Consider the following 22,909-nt stretch of genomic DNA (forward strand, 5'->3'; position numbering starts at 1 on the left):
TGAAGGCATTAATGACATCTCAAAACCAGCTAGTGTCCGTTGGGAAGGTGAAATCTTGTAGGTAGAAGAGCTTCTCAGCTCTGCACAGGTCGCAGGTATTTGGGGGGTTTCAGTTGCTTGTGGTAACTCATCAGATTTTTCTTGTAGGAGTGCTGAGAGGTGGAAGCATTGAAAGTGATTTTAGAAGAGTTGGAAACAGAAAGAGATCATGGTGCCTACATGCTGTGCCTTTACTGTTATTGTGCAAACCGAAGTACAAGATTATAGTGACAGATAAACGTCTCAGTTTAAGCCTTCTTAGAAAGAAATATGAGATTTTGGACTTAAGTGTAAGCCAAATAGATTGAATCTTTCTTGCTTTCTAGTCACAAGGTTGATACATGACTTTACTTTTTGCCTGCTTTTTTTTTTTTTTTTGCCAGCTTATCTTCTTGCTGTGTGAGATGAATTTCTTTTGTCTTGATCCACTTTCTATTACGAGGCCACGGTTTTAGTTTTTTACCCCTGTAAAACTAAATGTCTGCTGTTCATAGAGGTACAGATGTCTTTGATGTAAATCTTCTTGCTGTATGGGCCTGGAGCCCTTTTGCAATAGTGTTGCAGGAGTCTTGTTAAGGCTTTCCTGTGTCATGGTAATACCAGGCCCTTTAAGCAGTAACGCTGCTTTAACACTTCTGTGAACAGCAGTGCAACGCCTGATGAAAATGCAGTTTTTACTGGCATGAATGTGTTTATGTTAATGAAGCTATGTGCATACATGCTGGAGCTTATGGTACAAATATTTTCCTTGCAAACCCCCAACTGATGTCTTGGTAAGGGTCTTGGTGAGTCTAATCCTGGATTTAAAAAAACATATATCATACTAGACATGGCCTTATAAATACAACTAGGGTAGGCAGCTAAAAATAACCCTTTCCACAGTGCAGAAGGCTTGGTTTAAGAAGTGGAAGAATATTTAATAAAATACTTTGATCAAACTACCTGCTGTAGAACAAAAAGTTTTAATCGTTCTCTGTGAAAGCTTGTAATTTGTTTTTTCTCAATTATCACAACTGAACAACCCTAAGGAACAGAACACAGGAGTGGAGTTTGAACCCAGGATCTCTGGATCAAAACCCATGAGCAGATGTTGTCTGAGGTAAAGCGCTTATCTATTATTGCCTTGCAGCCAGTAACAGGTCCCTAAGCTTTATGAAATGGTCAGTAAAGGGTGACCAAAGGTAATTTTTAAGCTAAAACTTACAAAAGTAAATTTTTAAACTTAACCTGTGTGCCCCATGGTGCAGGCTTAGAACAGGAGGTAGTGTGTGTAGTTTGATTCTTGGTAAGTCTATTTGGCCATGGGCTGATGGAAAGAACATCTGCTCTTCTTGCTAATTTTTCTTTGTATTTTGGTAACCCTCTGGGCTATGAACAAAAATCAGGGGCTGGTCCTGCGAGCACGAGTGGAACTTGAGTGCATTGTGCCTGTGCCTGGACTTGGAGAACTCAAGTGCTGAGGGAAAGCGAAACAATTTTCAGGTCCAGAGGTCAGCAGGGTACATGCACGCTCTGGGAGTTTGCTGTTGCTGTTGCTGACTCAGCTATGGGGAGGAGGGAAATATGTTTTTCCTTTTCAGAATTGCTTATCAAGCTGTTGGGGAAAAAGAAATTACTATGGTGGAGAGGGAAGGGCCTTGGCTGTCAAGAACACAGTTCAAGCTTGCATGTACTTTCCTGTATACCTTATAAAATGCAGGTATGGTTGAATGACAGTGAAGTTGCGTGTTACATATTACAGGAAAAACTTTATTTGGCTGATCCAGCAATTTCTTGATACTGTAACACCAGCTGAGGAGTGGAACAGGCAGAAGGTGAAGATGGATAGGTGTTCACACACCACCACATTGAAGCCTTTTCTGGAGATGTGAGACTGCCCCCGAAGAGTACATTTGCAGCAGCTACGATAGAAGATGAAGAATAGTAGCTAGAGGATAGCGAATAGCCTGAGCAAGTGAAGTACTTGTATCAGCGAGTAAGAGAGGGCAGGGTCTCTGTCGTAGCTCACTGAAAGTTCACAGCTTGTATACAGGCACAAGCTCCAGACCTTCTCCCAGAGCTCTTGTTCGCAGTGCGTCCTCCGGAAATATCAGCCCCATTTCTTGGAGCATCTGGGAATTTCTGTGAGACCTCTCCTTCAGTCTAGCACTGACCTGGACTGACCCTGCTTAGCTTGCGAGGCAAAACAAAATTGTAGCTAGGGGACTATGGCTCTAGTAAGCAGCCCTGAACAAAATTGAAGGCTGTTAAAGTGTCTAATTGAATTATTGCACTACAGGGGCATAGTGACTCATAGTGAAGCTAATCACCTGCTGTTTTATCTTGACTGCGAAGAATAGATTGCTAGTTAAACATTTAAAGGTCATAGTCATAGAAATTGTAATAGTGTTGCCTTCCCCTCCCCCCCCTTCTGAGTATTATGTCTGAAGTTACTAGGGGAAATCGAGAAGATGCTCTTTGGAGATCTGTATTCTGAAGATGAGGCTCAGCACGCTTATCTTTCAGGCTCACACTGTGGACTTTGATGCATTCATTTGTGAGAGAGGCCATGCTGAAAAACGTTGCATTGACTGCACAAATTTCCCCAAAACACCACTACTATGGCACTTGTGTTCTGTGGAGAATCAAATTATCCTAAAATTTGAATCACAGGTATTTGGGGGGTTCGTTCTTGTTCATTACAGGGACTTCCAGGAGTAAAACTGGAGCTCCTATTCCCACAACCAGGCAGGTTCAGTATTTTCTATTTAATAGCGCTTTATTGTTCACGGGGCCAAGAGTGTCTTACAGGAAACAGGATTTTCCTCATTCTGCCAAAAGAGACTGTAGATCTCTCTAGTTTTAGTCTGTTGGCTGAGAAAAGGGCAGGCTGTTTCTTTCTGGAGTTAACATGTCCATGCAGGTGAGTGGGGGAACTGTGTCACTTCGCCAGGAGTATGATTCCCGTCCCTGCGGTCACCAAAGCAATTGTTGGGATGGTTTTGTAGAGAAAGGACTTGGCTCTTTGCCTGGTGGATCTTCCCATGCTCTTGGCTGTAAAAGAGCCTTCCAGGTGATAAAGGTGATACGCTTTTCTTATCAAAATGCTGGACTTGGTTTAAATAGCTCTTCTCAATGATTCATGCTCCTTAGATCGCATCCAATTCACTGTCGTGAGTCACCAGGACAGGTGGTGTCTGTCTTGGCGGCTCTTCTGGAGGAGCGTTTGGGTGGTGATGGAGGAAGACTTGCGGATTAAATAACAGGAAGCTGTGCTAACAGGCATTTAAACCTCTAGCTTGCTTCAAAAGTCAGTGATGAGCAGCATCAGCAGTGATGGCAGCAGTGTGTTATCGCTCCAATTTAAATACAGATTTTGAAGGAAGTTTGTAGTATTTTCTGCATATGGATGTTTTACGGCAGGAAGCATATCCTGCTATAAATGAATTAGCCTGTTCGAGAGCCTGGGTTAAAGGCTGTATGTGCCTTAAGCCTGGAAGTTTTTGCTTTTGGAAGTGTTTGCTGTACTAAATCAGTAGGCCACTGGCGTGTTTTGAGCTTGACCGTTTCTTTGCTTTTGGAATGGGTGGGAGAGAGCACAGTGACGGAAGAACATGTTTCCTATTGGCTGCCAAGTTCTTGTACCTTGGTGGCCAACAAGCATACGAAGCTGAGCAACACTGTATTTAGAGAAGAGTTCTGGGCTACAGACAGCTGTTTCGTGATCTGAGAGAGGGGGGACTTTGGTCTGGCATCCAGTGAGGTGCTGGGAAATGCTCTGTGTTGATTTCTGTCTTTATGCCCATCTTGCTGGTAGGTGTTCTCGTCTCTAGTGGTGGTTCTTATTTTTAGGAGGGATCCTTGGATGCACTAGTGGCCTTTTCCAGGGCTACAGAACTGTTTATGGGAGATGTTGATGCCAATCACATAGAGACAGAAGGGGCCAAAACTTCTAAATGAGTAGGGTGGATAACAGTGTCCTGCTGCAGATTCAGAGATCCACATTTTGGTCCCTGGGTTTGCACTGCGCCAAAGACTGTCCCTGATCAGCCCTGCTCCAAATCCACCACATCCCTTTGGCTGGAGAGCTGAAGGAAGCTGACTGAGATGTTAAGTCTATCAAATGCTTGAGCGCTGCTGGCTGCAGAAAGTAGGATGCCTCACTCATGAGGGCTGGTGGCTTGCCTAGCTTTTGGATTGACCTTTGACCTCGCTAATAAGTTGATGAGGGATATATTTTGAAATGAGCAAACTGTACAGGACTTTTACTTTTGGTCTCTACTTGTCAGAACATTTTTGCTTGGAGTGCGCCTTGGCAGAGAGATGGCTAAGGTCAGTGCTTGTCTTATGCCCCAAGCATTTGTAGTTCACCCCAGTTTGACTTCTCCAGGTTAGAGGTAGGTTGGTGTTTCACACTATTGCCTGGCAAAGCCCAGCAGCATCACAGTTGTTTGAAATGTGTCCAGTGCAACTCTGTTAAAAGCAAGGATGCATTTTTAGTAGCCAGCAGCTACATTCAGATGAGGGGCAACCTGTCCCTGTGACTCCCTGGAGGCTGCTCCACCCAGGGGTCAGGCTGAAGGGAGGTGCTACCTTCTTGGAAAAGTGTCTGCTAAAAAGATCTCTTCACCTTCATTTTGCAAGCTCGTTTCTTTTGATGCTATTTTTGCTTCCTTTTGCAAAAGGCAGTCAAACTTCAAAGGAAGCAGTATTGTACCACCTTCTGTATGTATTTCAGGTTTAAAGCACAGTCTTCTCGCGTTTGGTTCATGCTAGAAAAAAAGTCCCTGGGGATCCTCTCCCTCCTCCTGCCCATCAGGACTGCTGACTGGACTTCCAAGAGCTGACTCTAGTAAGGGGAGGGGAGTCATCGGATGGGTAATTGCTGATGCTGATTTGTACCTATTTCGTCTTCAGTCATCTTCATAAGTGCTTTAGAATAGTGTTAGGTTTGGTTTTGCTTTCAAAGCAGATAACTCACCCTGTCTCTCTTTGGAGCTCAATACGTTTTTTAAATTATTTTTTGTCTATTTGCCCCAGCTTGCCTACATTGCAGCAAACCTGGTGTAAAGGTTTGTTAGCCGATAAAACCGGAGCTCCTTGAATGTGATTCTGTTCTTATAGTGTTCACAATGCATCAGTCTCTGCAGGATTTTTTTTAGTGCTTCCCACCTTTGCTGCCATAGGGTCTTGCCACATCTCCCAGGTAGGAAAATAAGGCCAACATATTCTGTCCCACATGTATTACTGGTTTGCCACCTGTAACTGTGTATTCCTTGGGTTGCCAACTGAGGTACATTGTTCTTTTATCGTAGTCTGACCTACAAGCTGTGCCTTTCATGGCCTTTTGATCCTGTTGGGAATGGCAGCTTAATGACACCAACTACTTTATTTGGGCAGATTTTTTTTCTTAACCAGAGAAATACTGCTTACATCAAGACCCAATTATACCGTCCTTACTCCTGTACCAAAAAACAGTTCTTTGGGGGCAATCTTTTTAATGGAATCATTTATTTTACCTACTTTAAACAAACTGTTACAAAAATCTAGGCTAAAGCCTATTGCAAGCAGTTGTATCTGAAATTGATTGCAGCTGGACAGATTAAACATGGCAATTATTTCTGTTGAAGGCATGCCCTTGAGTTTGCTCACGATGAGTGACAGTGCCGCTGCCTTGGAAGACAAATTCAGAGATACTCAGTGCCTGTGCGAGTGCTGCATTGCAGTTACTGTCAGCTTACGTCACGAGCAGATACTTCGGCAGCTGAAGGGCTCCTCGGGAGCCTGAGGAGAGTGTGGCTTCAGTACCATGTAACAACAGATCTCATGGGCTGTGTTTGCTGTGCTTCTCGCTGCATATCTTGTGCTTCCTGCACAGGGATGCCTTTATCAGCAGCGCTTCGTTCTCCTTAACACAGTGTAAAAAGCTGGGAGTGCTTATCCCTTTACAGGGTTTTGGTTGGAGGGCTTTTTAGCCTCATTTTTTAATAGATATATTTAGAGACTTAGACGTGTCATATTGTGATTACAGCTTTTACACCCTTTGAACCTGTCTGCTTTAATTAGCAGTTGGCATTGCCATATTTATAGATAGATGGAAAAAGCACAAGCTAGTCGGTTTTCAGCGCAGGGTGTATTTTCTTCTGTTGGCAAGTAGTTCATATCCATTTTTCCATAGATAAACTGGCTTGGCAACCTGCAGATGTTGCAGGCATTGGGTACTGATGCTTGAAATAGAAATGGACTTTGAAGAGGATGTGAGATGGGGGGAAATAAATCAGAAACTGCTGTTGCATTGGAAGTCTATTAAGAATGATGATACATCATGCTTACTGGAGCGTAACTGCTGAAGTTGACCACATTAAAAATGAGCACATTAAAAATATATATATATTAAAATATTGCTTGTATCACATTATTAAGGTTCCTTTTTACTTTGGCGTGTTGTGTTAACAAAACCAGTTACCAGTACACGTGTTTGGCTGTTCAGTGTGGTTAAGTTGGTTGGTGGATATAAGTGGGAGAAACGGATTGATTCTTTCTGGAACAAGTTGTGCCTGGTCTATAAATGATGTGAAAAGTGTGTGCGTGTTTTTCTTCTTAACTGTGACTTTAAATACAGAAAAGTTTTGGTTTGCATTGACACTGCAATGCCCAGGAGAATGTCAAGGAATGAGAACAATATCGTGTTATTAAACTCCGTGTGTTAGCTGCTCCTCAAGGACTGTCTGCAGACGCACTTTACTCTGGGGAAAACACTTTGAGGCACCTTTGCCCCCTTTTGAGAAGCTCCTGTTAAATAAAACCATAAATTACTTCTCAGTGCAGATGTTAAATATAGGAACGCGAGTGTTGTTGAGCAGCTCACGTGGGGGTTGCTCGTTGTTGGGTGCATGGTGAGAAGATGCTTTGCTCTGTACGGTGTTTGGTTGCCATGATCTCAACCCTGTTGTATGGCAGCCTGGGGTTTGCACTGCCTGTGGACTTGCAGTAGGGTACATGCCATCATCTCGAAAAACATACTTCATCAATCAGTGCCTTAAAGCATTACTTACCCATTGGGGAAGGTGGGCAATTCAGTAAATGCATCTTTCCTGCACACCTTTTTAGAGCGGCTGCATCCTTATTCTGCAGACTATATTTTTCACTGTCTTGCAAGATTTCTGCCATTCAGTCTACGACAGAGCTGAACATGCTGGTGAGCAGCAGATGGATTTGAGTCAAGCTTACGCTTGGGGATTTGGGACCAGAGCCCAAGTCGTAAAGCTTCCAAAACCCGGTGGCTCTCACTTTGGTTAGCAAAATAAAATCTCGTCATCTCTGTTGGCCCTGTGTGTTACAAACTGGTTTTGAAACCACATGGCAAGATGACTTTCTGTTGAGTGATCCAAGGCTTTTCTTCCCCAGCATGTCCAGCACAGTGTTACAAATGTGGGTTTCCTCAAACTCTGTACAGTGTGCATGTTTGTGTGTTTGTAATTTCTGAGCGACCTGTCCCTCAAGTTGATCGTCTTTGGGAAAAGAGCTGGGTGAGTTGATCGTTCCTGCTTCACATGGCTGAATAGGATGGAAGAGAAACCTTTTGCGTAACAATATCACTGTGAAATGTGAGAATGTGGGTTACATGGTACTAAATCAGGGTGGTCTCTGGGGGGAGTAGTTAATAAATTCTAAATAGGTGACCCTCTCTGAGCACTTTCCTCTAAACTTGTAATTTATATGCTAGTCCTGTGCCATTACAGTGCTTAAAGCCTAGGTCAGAAATCCTCCATCCAACTTTGACCTCCTTTTGTCTTTAATAGACAAATTAATAGCAATAGGTCACAGCCAACTGTGTGTTGTAGGTACAGGTTGACGAGGTCTCTTAGAAGAACAAGGGAGCATCAGAGCGTGTGAGGAGCTGTGAGGTTTAGATGGATTTCCTGCATTACCAGAGATGTCAAATAACCAGATGAATGTTTCTGTACTACAATCAGCTTAATCATGAAGTACTGTGAATTCATTTTTTGAGAAATGCTAAGAACTGCAGCAAATGTTCATGGATGCATTTGAACAAGTTAGTGTTTAGGCTGGCTGCTTTTTGTAGGGGAACTTTAATTGGTTTTGTGTCATTTTGAAAATACCACCGATGTAATTTTTTCCCAGATTGGGTTGTGATAATGCTGTTTTGTGTGATAAAGTGGGTGTTTGAACTCCTTTGGCATCGAAGCTTTTACTTGGTAAAACCAATGAACACTTTCTACATATATTTACTGTTGTTACGTTGACGAAGCAATGTCAGGGGAGTACAGCCTGTGGGTTTGAACTGCTGGGACAATGGACTCTAGATTTTTTGGGTAAGGAAAACAATTTTCACAGGGCCACTAGTTGGCAACTGGAAGAGGAGCCCAGGATTCTGCACCCCTAGAGACACTCAAATCTGCACTGGACAGACCCCTAGGAACCTCATCAAAGTTGGACCCCATGGCCTCCTGAGGTCCCTTCCAGTTTTGTCTCCCTGGTTTATGCATGAAATGCTGAAAGGAAAAAACCAGTAACGAAACATATTACACTAGCAGTTGGAGCGGAGCAGTACAGGCACATGGACTTCCCTACCATGGAAAGAGGGGCATCCCCTAAGCAGGGTATTGACATAGTTTTTCATGCTATTGCTACAAAAGCCTTAGCAGCACACTGTATATGGATCACAGCCTTATTTAAAACTGCCCAGCCCCAGCTGGTTTCGTGATTAAGGACTGTAAGATGAGCAGGACTTGGCTAGAATGGTCATAGTGCTCTGAAGTTTTGTCCTGCGTGGAGTGTGAGTGCAAATTCCTTCCTGCTCCTCTCCTAGGGGGCTGTTCAATGAAGGGAGGTACAAAAAGTGTTCTGTAGTGCAGTGAAGGGACAGCTAAAATGATGGAGAAGCAGTGCTGTAAAGCAGCTTCTGTGGGCATATGATAGCTTCTGCTCCCCTTTCAAGGCTTAAATGTCAGAATTTGCAATGTCTTGCTCTTAATTCATCTTTGTTTTCCCTCTGTCTTTTGGTTTCTAGTCTTTTTCATTGATTGAAATCCCGTTTTCCTGAAGCTTCTTACAGTTGTTCTTGCGAAGGGTGATTGAGTGATATTTTAAAATTTAGTCTACTTGCACAGATCTTACAAATCTGGTGTGCATTGCATGTGTGTGCATCACAGAGAGCAAGTGCAGCAGAACTACATTCATCTGCTGTTCAGTGTTCAATATGTTTTCACTACAGTCCAACAAAACTTGTTTGGAAGAAGAAATCCAGTTGCTCTGTTCTCATAGAAGGAGATAAGCATGCCCTTGGTGTTTGCATGCCAGTCAGCGCTGCGAAGTGTCTTGCTGTATGCCATGTTTGTAATGCCACGCACCTCTGCAGCTTCATTTGATCTTTTCTACAAGATGTGCTTTTTTTCTTTTTGTGAATCAAAGGAACTTGTGAAGCTTTTCTCCTGCTGCACTCTTCGTGGTTTAAGCAGGCACACTTTAAATGCAGCCTGACAGCATAGATTGTTTGGAAGGATTTGTGGGATAAACAGGAGTTTGCCTGCGGAGCATGTGAATCTGTGCATTCAAAGCAGCCAAAGATCTGGGGAGTGCAGTCCTGTGCTTGTAAGCTGTCTCACCTGATCTGCATGCAACCTTGTTCTTGTGTGAAGCTTGCTTCACTTGCTGCTTACAAGTAAAGGAGAAAATTCCTGTACCTTTTCCAGATTCAAAAGTATGAATACAGAGGTTGCTGTGTCTTTCAGAGTGTGTGTTTATTGAGTTTGTGGCCAAAAGCACAAAGACCTCTGGTTTCTCTGCTCGGAGGTGACTGTCCTCATTTCGCTTTCTATAACAGGTGGAATATTATGTGGGTTTTTTTAAGCCGAGTTCAGTGTTGTGTATCAAATTCCTTCGTACTGGGGGCTTAAGGAGTCAGCTGGTGTCAAACCCATGCGGTGACATTCTCCTTCGCTTTTGTGAAAATTCATTATTTTGTAGTAAGGCTGAGGAACAAGTTGAAAATAAGAAAAAAAAAAAAAAAAAGCCTATCAGTGAGGATAAAACTGGTTAACTGTTTGAGAGCTGACCTGGTGAACAGCACAACTATATATATAGCACTGGGCAAAGTGAGCTTTGGAGGGATCTGGATAACTGTAAGCACTAGTGCCCTGGATTCTTGCTACCCTTTTGTTATCTGCCACTCCATTGAAGAGGTGTGCAGGTTCTCTGTGTGTTTGCTAACGAGCCTCCTGAGTTTTGGAGAAGTCTGCAAAGTCAATGTGTTTTTAAACTCTAGGTTTCTACCAAGCCACATTGAAATTAGTTTGGAGACACACTAAATAAATCAGGGGGGATGAAGTTGAGCCATGGGTATTTCAGTACATATTTGAGATGATTTTTAAATGGCCTTTGGAGCACACAGAGCAGCTGCCTTGAGAAAGTACTGGAAAGAGGTCATATTGCCTTTTGAAGGATCACCACCAGCATCTCCCTCAGTAATGCCAGTTGCAGTTAGAGTTCTTGAACACTGAGTAAAGCCATGAGGCTGCCTCAGGGAGAGGGAGCCACATCCCTGAACACCTGGGGCAGGGGCAGAGCTTCCCCTTGTGCCCAGGGACTAAGTGGCTGTGCTCAATGCTTAGGTGTGCCTTGAGTCTTTTGATGTGTTGATGATGCTGTATCTCTGTATAACTAACTGAAACATAATGGACTTTATCTAAAATTTCTTGAACTGATAATTTCTTAAGGTGGTTTGAATGATTTTTACCTCCCTTTGCCCCCGCCCATGATCTTCCCCTTCATTCATTAAGGAAGCGTGCTCTGTTGGAAGAAGTGACAGCATGTAAAAATAGCACTGCTTTATTCTGCAGATCTGCTTGCTGTGGGGTTTCAGTTAGATCAGCTGACTTGGATTTAAAAATAATTTTTTCTTCTGCTTTTTGCACCTGTTTGTCTTGGTGGTGCTTGATTTTGTGCTTCAGAGGCAGCAGCCATTTGGCCATAGCTGAAATCCATGCTGGATTGGGAGCAGCAGCACAGGTGGGTGGGAGACCTGAGTTAAGGAGCTTTTGATTTTGGGGGCCAGAGATATTTGCAATGCCGACAGCTAAACACAAATAGGAGAGGTACCTGTAGGCTTTTCACAGCCTCTGGAAGTTGCTAGTTCAAAACAAGCCATGCGTGTTCTGCTGTGCGTGCGGTGGGATTGCGCTTTGTGTTCCAAGCCGTTTGCTCTAAGTGTATTAGCCCTTCCCATCGCTGAATATTACTGATGTCTAATCAGATTACATCGCAGTTCATAGCTGTGCCCAGATGACATAAAGAGCTGTACTCGAGAAGAACATAAGGATCTTGAGTTACTGCCTTCTTCACACATCAGGCTGACAACAAGTGCTCATGTAGAGCCATATTCATGAAGGTACGGAGATCAATGAGTCTGGCTATCAAATAGGTCTGAACCGGATCTCAGACTTTTCACCATCTGCAGCATGTAGTGGAGCGTGTTCCTCGGTGCTGCAAGTATCCCTGGGTGATGGAGCTGGCCTTTAGATACCCATCGGCTGGCAGCTGAGCTCTGGGATGCTGCATAGGTGGGAGGTTTCTCTGAAATACTGCATTGGCTTGGCCTCATGTTCTTCAGCAGCTTCAGGAATTCCCTTTTCGTTAGAGAGTCCTTTTTAATAGCATGCTTTTTTTTTTTTTTTTTGAGAGTGAGCTTGATGACTCACGTTGCCTGCCTTTCTTAAGCCATTAGTGGGTGTAGCATTTGGAGCAATGCAGCTGGGTCTGATCAGAATAAGACCGTTAGGTTACGTAGCTATTCATAGAATGATTTTGGAAATACATTCAACTATAAAGTTGAAAAGAAATGGGGAAAAGGTATGGACAGTAGTAGTGGGCACAGCTTCGTTTTGAGTATAGATGTTTAGTAAACTCTGTATGTTTTTAGTAATGAAATTATTTGTATTCCAAAGAGTAAAATGTAAATAATGGGCTTTGGAAAACACAAGTGTGTGTATTTGCTCTTCTAAGCAAATCTTTTTCTAATGATGCTTTATTTTTGTGGCATTAAACCCTTGATGCAGAACTCTGGGTTTGTAAAAATGAGCAACAAGCACCTGCGAGGGGGGATGGATATTAACTCTTGAAAGAAATCACCAGAAACAAAACGCTGCTCACTGTCCTGGCAGCACAGTCTAGGAAAGGGAAAGGAAGCAGGTTACACTCCTGATACAAACATGCTCGAACTTGAGGCTTTTGTTACTGGGAAACACTTCTGCCTGGACTTTTACTGCTCTCTAACAAGATGTCACGGTTCAGTGATGCATTTTGTGTCTCCTACAAATTTGTGAACCGAGACAGACTTCTTAGTTTCTCAGAAATTGAATCAATGCATCCTACGATTACTTAACTTAAACTTTCCCAAAGCATCTTCAGCCACCTGTGTGTGTGGCATCCTCATTAAAAGCCGGGGGCCACAGATGAGCTTTTCAGAATGCCCTGAGGGCTGACTAAACCCAAATTGTCCAAAGATCACAGCAGGGCTGGTTCATGACCGTATTTAATATGTCAGATGGACTGTGTGGTGACCTCTCTGTGCATGAGTGAAGTTCTGCCCCAGCTTGCTTAATGCGGTGACTCCTGTGGGGTAATGATTTTGCCCAGTGCTCTGCTAGGAGAACAGCTAGGGTAAGCAAAAATGCTGCTTACCAGAGGATTAAGCTAGCTCAGAAGAAGTCATAAGAGCTTTCTTGCATGTTTTAGTATACTGACTGGAACATCATCATAGTCTGTTTTAAGGACTTTCTAAAGCTGGCGGTTGCCAGGGCAGGCTGTGGGCTAGGGGTGGCTCAGGTTTCCTGTTCTTTTTGCTTCTTTACTGTTTTAACTAGCTGCTATTGCCACTTCTTAAGTGTTCTTCCTCCTTTAAAATCAATGTAAATGCAATTTGAGATCCTGCTAGTCCCATCCATGAACAAATACTAGTTTCTTCTGCAAAAGAGAAAATAAACCACCAACCACATTTTCTTCTCGGGTTCATCAGAACTGCATGGGGCTCTAGCAAATGTGACAGCTTCGTATCAGGCCTCTATAAATATGTTTTCCAAGTAATTTGCCCAAAAGGGTGCTCAGCTGAACATTGCAAGCAAGCTGTTCATTTGCAAGGACAACCACAGAGATGCGGTACATGACAATGGGCTGCCAGAGTTGTTTTATTAAATTTGGTTAATCTAAACTCCTTAGATGCGTTTGACCTGGAATCTGTATTTGTTGATCCAGTCTTCTCTGGAAGATGTCTAAATTACAACATTTTCTTTTTTTTTTTAATATTTCGGGAAATAGTTTTTTGCTGGTTCTGAGCGGCAACTTTCATAGACTTTGCCGAGAACTGCTCAAAAAGGCTCATGATAGATGTAGGAATAAGGGTGTCCCGTTCTCTTTTCCTGGCTGCTAGATACTGAGCAACATCCCTCTGTTGTCTGCAGTTCTTCATGTGTTTTTCCGACTTACAAGCCTTACCTGCAGGCCATTGACACCCTGAAACATGAAGTGCAACCATAGCTCTGCTTTCAGGTTTCTGTCCTAGTGGTAATGCTTACAGCCCTTGTGCTGGTCACTTTTAGAGAAGAAAGGAGGGTTTTTCCCTGTCTGCTGTAGCACCCTGGCACTGGCCCCATCATCCTTGAGTTTCACGGAGGCACCTGCATAAACAGTTTTGCAAGATTAAGGTCCATGCCCCATGTAATCAGTGGTGGAAACTGCTTGCTCTTCTAACAGTGTGAGTTTGGATAAGGGTTGAGTAATGACCATTAATTTAAAATGTCCTACTGTTAGTCATCCTGTCATAGCCTCCCTGTTCAGAGTTGTATTTAATAATCTAGCCTCTGTTCCACTCCTGCTTTAATCTTTGCTCAAAAATGGAAGCCCCTTCTGATAACTGAAATTACAAAAGCATTACACCCATTTGTCATCATTCTCTCTCTTTTGGGAAAGTGGAAAGTAGCTGGCTCGTTTGGACTCTGCCCTTGAAGATAAAGATGAGCTCGTTAATAAGTTGGAGCCTTAAAGACACTTCCTGAAAGGCAGTCATCTTGTGAGCTTTCTGGGGTTGCTCAACAGCAAAGCAAGAGGAGGAAGATAAGAGGTTGATTGTAGTGGGTTGTTTGGAGTATATGGAGGCCGTGCAGTTGTACAGCTGCATGTTTCATCAAATAATAATTTCCTTGATATACGGCCATTATTAAATACGAACATAATGACTCCAATAAAACAATTGAGTCTGTTTCCTACAGTCGCTCCCTGTTGTCTCTCTGTAATGTTGAGTGACAAGCAGGCATCGAAAGAAAATCATTTAAGCCTTTACAGTGGTCTCATTGTAGTGTCATGATCCACAGGCTTTCATTTAATTATCTCACATTAAAAAGGTTTTTGGTCTTTTACAGGCTTAGGCAGGAATAGGGAGAAGCAGGGAAGGTGAGAGTGAAAGCACATTTTGCCTTGCAGAGTTGCCTTTTACTTATGAGAAATAAGGCTGATGTTATCACCCGCCTTCTTATCAAATTTGACAGGAGTGTTTTGTTAAACTGCTTTCTCTGAGTGGGAATTCTGATGAATATGGCTTCTGTCTCCAGTTTCCAAGTATTACTTTACACCGTTCCTAAGCATTGTTTGCCTTAATGGGTGAATTATTGTAGTATGTCAGAGAAACAGATAATTCACAGCCTGATTTTATACACTGAGAGCCCGAGGCACAGTAGTTTAACTTGCATAGCTGCAGGGCAGTGAATGGAGGCCAGGTCACCCACCTAATGTACTGTTGGTTTGATGAAAAGTTTGCTAATGTGGCTTCAGTATTTCTCTTCAGGAGTTTATAGCTACTGGAGAATGTCATGACTTTTTGCCAGGGACCTGCTTGTAAGTGAAGTGGAGACAGGCAGTGCTTTCAGCATGTTCTTGACGTGCTTCTGTTTCAGATGCTCTTCTTGCCACGTCTGCAGGTTAATAGCACTGAAAAAGGAGTTACCTCCACTTGGTCTTCTGCCTACCTGGCTCATGGCTCTGTCCTTGAGTAAGGACGCAATTGGTCACTTATGGAGCCAGTCTTTTTGGAAAGATAAACCCTAAATTAATTTTGAGGCTGAAGCAAGTTCTGTCTGTGGCATAGCCCAGTGCAATGAACTTCTTACCAGATTTTGAATACTCAGCTGCACAGCCAATGCCAAGAATTGCACATGCATTAACGTTACGTGTGAGGTCCACCTCTGTGTGCCTGTTGGCACCTGCTCCTTCTGTGAGTAAACTACTACTGTAACGTCAAATGATAATTCATATAAAGCATGTGTTACTCCTCTTCACTAAGACTGTCTGACAGAGACTGGGTAAAAGAAATGAATCCAAACTACTGTCTCTTGGTAGTGGTGGACATTTTCAAACCACTACAGTGGTACAAAGTAGATCCCTTCTGCCAGTTTGTGTAGCCAGCTGATCCCAGCCCTTTGGAAACAGGAGCATCAGTGCAGTTCTGGTGGGAACCAGCCTTCACAGAAACCTGCTGGCAGTTGAGGTAAACCCTTTCCACTGGAGACTTGGACTGGAAGGACTGTTGAAGGCATCAGAAATGGCCGTGATTCTCCAACTCAATAAATCAAGGGGTGGTGAGTGGCCTGTATTTAATTTTTTTGCCTTCTCAGGAAGCACAGATAATATAGTTGGGGATAGGGAGGTAAAGATGCGTTTAACTCTGGTGCTGTTGGAGTACTTAATACATTGAGTGGGACTGAGGTGTAGGAGGAGGTGGGCTGGTCCTGTCCTTCATTCAGTCTGCTGACTGGTTTTTAACAATGAATTCCTGAGGCATCCCCAAAATGCAGATTATTTAGTTATATCTAAGGAAATCATCCTTTCCGAAATGCTGTTGCTGCTGTTTCAGCATCTAGAAACTCTGCGGGGGGTACCTCTGTGGGCTGTCTCACCTGGGTAGGTATATAGGAACACTCGGACACCATTCCTGCTTCTGCTAATTGATGAAGGGCCAAAATTAAAAAGCCCTTGTCCTTTTGCAAGGGTTCTCTCTCCTACGCTTGATTAGACACCAGTAACATTATCTTTGAAACGGGAATTGGAAATGTGTATGCACAGTGACTTTATTGTAGCAGCACACGTTGAACAGAGACCTGTTCCCCTTGGCTGGGGAAGCTGCTGGCACACAACAGCTTTTCAGTGGGCGCCTGCCACCTGCCCCCCTCCGTGCTGGATGCACTGTGTGTCCATTAGCTGCCCGGCATGCTGTGAGATGGCAGCGGGCTACAAATGAGTTGGCTTTGAGGAATAAAAACAAGCTCGGTCCTGTCTGCGTCCAACAGCATTGTAAGCCTAGCAGGAGGAGGCTCTAGACCTCTTTAAATGGTCCTATGGCAAGAGGAGCAGAGAGGACAGCTGTAAAGACTGTATAGGGGATGCGTGTTCACTGCAAGTGTTAATATTGATATTTTGCAGTACTGCAGAAATCTCATGTCCAAGGTAGTTAAACTTGGTTTATTCTGAATTCAGTTTATTGTAAACTGAGTTTACTCATCAATAAACTCAGTTTATTGATTGTAGCGAGTTACGATTTTGCAAAGAAACGGGCATCCTTTCTTCTCATAGCCATTTGGAGCAAGGTGTTCCCAGTCCTCCCTAAAAGCTTCATTTTTAGGCAGGTTGAGTTCATAATGTGAGCGCTGTTTGGGAGGGATTTGCGCTCTGTAGGGAAAGCTGAGCACCACCTTCCCCAGTGAATAGCTGGTAAGAGCTGCTGCTGTGGGAGTTCAGGTCACCTCACTGGGTGTAACCCCCTCATCCCCAACCAGTTGAGTTTGGTTTTTTTCCATGGCATAATCTTTTTATTCCAGGCTTCATTTATTTTGTTGTGTTCTTTTTTAAACAAGCACAACTACTGATGTATAGACGTAACTTTGTATAGCTGTTTTGCTGACCTTGCCCATCCATCTTCACTATATGTTGAGGGGATATATTTACACTTTGGTTATTGGGGTTTTAGTGAAAATTTTGCTGCCTTGCAATTTAATAGTAACTGACCCTTGTTTCCTAGTCTCCAGAACACATGGTGCCTTGTTTCCTATTGTTCTTTTTTCATGTAATGGGCTTAGGAAAGCAGTATCACTTAACCATTGACAGTCCTTAATATTCCAATATTTCAGTGAGTTTTCAACCTAAAAAAACCCCTGCCTTTTGCTTAAACGCTATTGGGAATTGCTCTGCCGATGGCTGTGGAAGTTTTTGGTTCATTTCTTCACCTTTACCATTTTGTTGTAAATGGTTGTGTTGCATTAGGCTCTTGAGTTACTTCTATTTGATAGCGGCTTCAGGGAAAAATGCCCATGTTTTGTGACAGAGATCCACTTACTGTTGTGGGCATTGTCCTCTTCCTCCAGTTGCTTTCTCTCCGTTACACCTTTCCCCATCTTCTATATCTATTGCAGCTTGTGCAAGCATGGCATTGCTGGAAGAGATGGGTCTGGAGCCAGGCTGGAGTCCGTATGCTTTTCTCAGCCACCCATACGCAGCAAGGCTATAGCTCTTCAGTGTTACCAAATATTATTTCAAAAGCTCCTTATAAAAACATGAGTAATTGGGCAAGTGACAAAGGACTTTCTGTTTATCTTTTTGAACAATGGAAAATACCAAATAGCCACAATTTGTTCCAGTTATTTAGTGTCTTTGTTCCAGAGCCATTTCGTGGGCACAGGATTTAATTCTACAAGAATGCAGGAAGGTGGTGACTTGCTTTTGTGCTTAAAAAATAAATAAAATGACTACATTTTTCAAGTTTCTTTACTAGGAAAGTATTTGTTACTTATGCAATACCATTGTTAAAGCCTAAGGAAGATATTTTACTGTATATTACAAGTTTAAGGTTATTTTAATAATCAAGTGAGACTTCTAATTAGAAGCTGATACCTTCGCCGTTCTGGAGAATACCACAGTTTGGAAAAGCTTTGTACAAAGGGTGATGTGTGTACCCTGAGAATAGTCGATTTGGCTTGCAAGTAGGAACTGCGCAATTATCAAAACTAACACTAAGCAAACCAAAATTATATTGACATGTAATGGGCTAATAAAAGTTGATAATGCTGCTTAAAGTGGGAAATGGAGGCATGTGTGCTTTTAAAAGGGAACACTTCAGAGGAGGAACCTTTAGAAAAAATTTTTCTTGCTGTCACGCCGTCGTCAGGCCGCGAGATGAGCGAGGGTCTAGAGCAAATAGCGCCACCTGCTGGCGGTGTCCCCAAAACACGTGCGTGAGCTGAGGTGGCGGTACCTGCGGGACACTGACGGTATGTGTCTGCGGTATAGGAAGCAATATGTAGAATTAGTTACGTATTCTGGAGGAGCAAAATCCTTTTGAGGCATTGGGTCTAAAGCGTCTAGAGGTGGGAAAATTGGATTGAACCCCTTAGGTTTATTTCCAAAATGGGGAAATAAACTGTCTGTAGATGCCCACTCGCTTGCCAGCTTTGCTTCTTGTCTTTTGACATCTCAAACCCTTTTAAATCGTCTGCCACGGAGTTGGGCCTCATGGCGCATAAAGCTGCTGGGAAGAACTGTGTTTTAATCCTGTTTAATTGTGCAGTTGTGGTCTCTGGATGAACAAGAATTAATCTCTTTCCAAGGTGGTAGATACCCCTGAGGTCTGCCAGGTTAATAGCCTGGTCTCTAGTTACTATGAATTTGTTTCGCAGTTGCTCTGGAAGACTTGGCACCTGCCCTCTGGTTGACATGCCTCTGCACTACAGGCAGGAATCTCATCAGGGATCTCACCTGCCTCGTGTTTTGTTTTTCAGGTGGTACCAGAGAGATTGGGTCTGCTCTCACCAGGATGTGTATGAGGCACAGAAGTATAGAGTCCAAACTCCGGCAGTTCTCAAGGTGAGTGGCTTTGTACCTGGCCCGGAGCTCGAGGTTCATCTTCCATTAGCTACTGGGGAGAACCTAAAGCTGTTTCACCAGCAGTGGCTTTTCAGCTGATCTCTGACCATATCATTGAGAACAGCAGGTTTCTCCCCAACAGCACACTAGGTGTTGTGAACATGCAGGACTTCACTGCATGTTCTCAGGACTGGGCTTGTCGCCTGAAAGCACTGTGAATGCTGCAAATTTCCACTATTAGTTCCAGTTGCTCAGTGCTGAGCTGGTGGCTGCTGGTGTGACCGACCTGTCTTTGCTTCAGGACGTTAAGCTTTGTCCCTAAGTTCTAAAGCAGCAGCAAGTGTTGTGCTGCTTCCTCAACTTACTGAGAGCCCAAATAGCTTGCAGCCAAGAGAAGAACTTTCAGTAAACGAGTATGGAAAATGCAAATCCTCTCATCCCCTTTTTACAGTTAAAGTTAGACTGTAGAGGTAATGGGAGAGGATTAACTTGTGTAAGCTGGGCTATATGTAAACAACCTACTTCTGTAGTAAGTAGTAGTTTGCACGTGTGCTTTTTTTAACCAGACTTAAAGGTTATACTTGACCTGAGGTGAACCAAAATGATGCTTCACCATTTGCCTGAATGACCTGGTATGGGGTTTTTTTCCCCTTTTGAAATAAAGATATTTGTGAAATTGGCTGTGAGGAGACAACTTTAGTCTTTAGTTAGCCCAGAGTTAACTATTTAAATGATTTCATCCCAACCTCATTAATTGGTGGAGCATTACTACTGCTGTATCATGGACTCCACTGGTGAGAGGTGAGGCACATCAGTGGACAGGATGTTGTTCGCTTGTAAAACTGCTCTGTCTTCCTGTGCGTATACATGTGTTATTTAAGTTCATAATCTTCATGGCTGCATGAACCTTTCCAGTATCCAGAGTATCCATTTAAATTGCTCTTTGTGTGGCAGATGAGTAGCATCTAACTGTTTACATTGGCCCTGTTTCAGGTCACTCCTATAGTTTACACTCCGTTCCTCACTGTCCTGGACTTCTGTGCAATAATTCTGGTTATCTTGTGATGTGGATATTTTTTTTTTCTGATCCAGTCCTTTCTTTTGCTTTCTCCAGCATAAACATTTTTATGTTCTGATATTTACATTGTGACACTGGTAGCTGTCACAGCAAAAAGTAAAAATACTCCAATATTGACCTTGGCTCTCTATATAAGAATAGGGGCATCTGCAGGATTTGATTGCTCTTTGTGTTTTTTCAACAAAATTAGTGCTTTAATTGACTGTCTGATAAACCCACTTCAAGAACAGATGGAAGAGTGGAAGAAAGTGGCCAATCAACTGGATAAAGACCATGCAAAAGGTAGTTACAGAGGAAGAATTCTTTAATAGGAGTAAGATTGTAATATCAGCTTTTCTTCCTCTTTTCATGTTTGTACTGGGGAACTGAATAACATGCTTAAAAATGTAAAGCAACTTTTCTCTTCTAAACCACTCCACTCCCAAAGTGCCTAACAGATTTTTAACCCTTCCGTCTACATTGTGAAGGTTTAGTTTGCAGAACCCCAAGGGATGGGTTGTTTTTCTAGGCTAGTAAGCAGTGACTAATTTTAACTCTGTTAGCCGACTCTCACTGTATCATCTCCAATAGTGCTGAGTGATAGTGATAGGGGATGCTGCATCTACCCCTGAAAAGCCCTGGGGTGTAGTTAAAAGCTAACTGTAAGATCATGTTATGTCTCAGACATAGCATCCTCCAGAGAACGCACAGCCCTGTAAAACATTTACCATCGTTATTTTATATCCAATGTGATACAGAAATGTGCACCTGGGGAACAGGAAAGCTGTGTCGTTGGACATGGGATGCTCAGAGCTGCAGTGCTGATGACGGCTCCAGTGGCTTTCCTGGGGGAATGAGCAGGAGGCAGCAAAGTCTTCTTGCACAGCAAGAGCATGTTGGCAGATGTGTTTGGCTTTGCAAAACTTGGACTGGGGATGATGGCCCTCTAGCATGGGTGCTGAAAGCAGGTTGCAGTTAACCACAGACCCTTGAAAATTGAAGACGCTTGCTATGTCTGAATGAAGCATTATCACCATAATTTATTTTGGGGAGGGGGAGAACTGATGGGAATGAGTATGCTTGGCCTCCAAAAGAGGATTTGCTTCTTGCCCCACTATTACTGTGCTCAAGTAGAAGCAGCTAAATCAGCAGCTCTTGAAAAAAATTTCCACCTTGTACTGTGGAGAGTGTTAAGTAGGTGGTGAGCTGGAGAGAGGAATCACCTGGGTTCTTGCAGGTAGGGGTGACCCCAGCCAAAGTGGCAGTGAGATTTAGGGTTTAGTGGGTAGACCTGGGTGTTGGGGATGCAGGTGGCCCTGGTACAGTTTCTGTGCCTGCCACCAGCCTGCTTCTGGTTTTGCATCTATAGAAGAGTAATAACATTGACTTCCTTTGTTAAAGTGTATGTGTATATGTATATAGATGCATACATGCCTTTTATTTTTTTTTTTTTTTTTTTTTTACGTATCAGTTTTGATATCTGGTACCTTTAGTGTGCCTGGACTAGAGGTAGAATATTTTGTTCTGGGGTTTTAATTCTCCTGGGATTTGCAGCTCATCTGAAAATGAGGACAACTGCAGTGTGCTGCACTTCATCAGAAAGAGCTGGCAATGTGACCCTTCCTTGGGCAAACTTTTAACACCCTCTTCCTCTGCCCGACTCTCATGCTGGAGAGGGATCACAGGATATTCTGTGCCTTGCCGTTTCTGGATACTTGTTTTTGAACACAGATGTTTCAAGAAACCTGTCATCTCTGTTTTCCATTCCTGAGAGTGGATGAGTCTCTGAAATGAAAAGCACTCTAATTTTGTACTGTGTTCTCAGTTGTTATTTCTGTAAAGGCTTTGTTTATTTGGGAAAGATTTTGGTATGTGAATGTGCTCACACCCTGGAATGTTATATTAAGCCAAACATATAGGCACTACAAAATGTGAGTTCTAAGTTGCTTTGATTAACAGTAGCTGTCCTCTTAAAATTTGTAGTCTAATGTCTTTAAACATAGCCTTTTCTGTGAAAAACATTCATTTTGACATCGAGTATGTTGATAATAGAGACTGTGTTTTTTTAGAATATAAAAAAGCCCGCCAAGAGATAAAAAAGAAATCGTCTGACACACTGAAGCTACAGAAGAAAGCAAAGAAAGGTAACTTGCTTCATACTTGTACTGTTAAAAACCTTTTGTGCTTTGCTCACTGACAAAGATGGAACAGCGATAGGACTTTCTGTCGTAACAATTCAGTCCCCTGTAATGTATTCCTGGTACATACTTGAACACCTGGGTACAATTATTATGTGTCACTTACATCATATTCTGAAGCTAGTGTCTAATGTTCTTATACAAAAGCCTTAAAGCTGTTGGTACAAAGTTAATCATGTTTTAAAATAAACTGCTTGCTGCTAACTTACTCCTGTTAGGAATGTTGACACTGTAACATGACTTGTGCAGATACCTGCAAAATTTTGTAGAATCTTTTGGAATAATATAAAAAAAGTCATCATGTAAATGTTCTGTAACTATTAACGTTTCTCACTGTTCTCCCTTTCTACCACATATTTTTTTTTTTTTAACAGCCTGTAATCTCATAAACCTTTACATTATTCCTCAGTGTGAGAAGGTGGCATGGTTTGTTGTCAGGGGGAGGGCGCTTGACAACCATAGAAAACTAAAGATGAGTAAGAAAAAAAAGGGAGTTCTGCACAAAGGCAATCTGTCCTTTTTAGCAGCTGAATCTCCTGCTCCTGTTGCTCTCCCACCACCATCTTGTCACAGGAGTTTCATCATCACGTTAATGGAAGCATGCATCATTGATAGCTGCAGCGTCGCCATCACTAAGGGTTTTACTTGGCCAAGTGCAAACCCCATCAGGCTTTGGAAAAATGATACAGAGATTGTACAGAAGCAGACTTTCTGG

At 42.8% G+C, this 22,909-nt stretch overlaps 1 protein-coding gene across 22 annotated transcripts in view; it reads left to right on the top strand.

The window, feature by feature from the left end:
* The window catches only part of MTSS1 (MTSS I-BAR domain containing 1), a 127,080-nt gene that overhangs the window by 72,904 nt on the left and 31,267 nt on the right, over nt 1-22,909 (top strand). For 21 of the 22 annotated variants that reach the window (XM_056330729.1, XM_056330728.1, XM_056330739.1 and 18 more), the window contains 3 exons: nt 18,855-18,939; nt 20,208-20,299; nt 22,066-22,140. In XM_056330729.1, coding sequence (XP_056186704.1) covers nt 18,855-18,939; nt 20,208-20,299; nt 22,066-22,140 — 252 coding nt within the window. Of the gene's footprint in view, nt 1-1,370; nt 1,530-18,854; nt 18,940-20,207; nt 20,300-22,065; nt 22,141-22,909 lie in introns of those variants that run through there. The other variant, XM_056330745.1, reaches the window with a different exon arrangement.

This window comes from Falco biarmicus, chromosome 3 (genome assembly GCF_023638135.1).
Source record: "Falco biarmicus isolate bFalBia1 chromosome 3, bFalBia1.pri, whole genome shotgun sequence".
In the NCBI taxonomy this organism is placed as follows: Eukaryota; Metazoa; Chordata; class Aves; order Falconiformes; family Falconidae; genus Falco; species Falco biarmicus.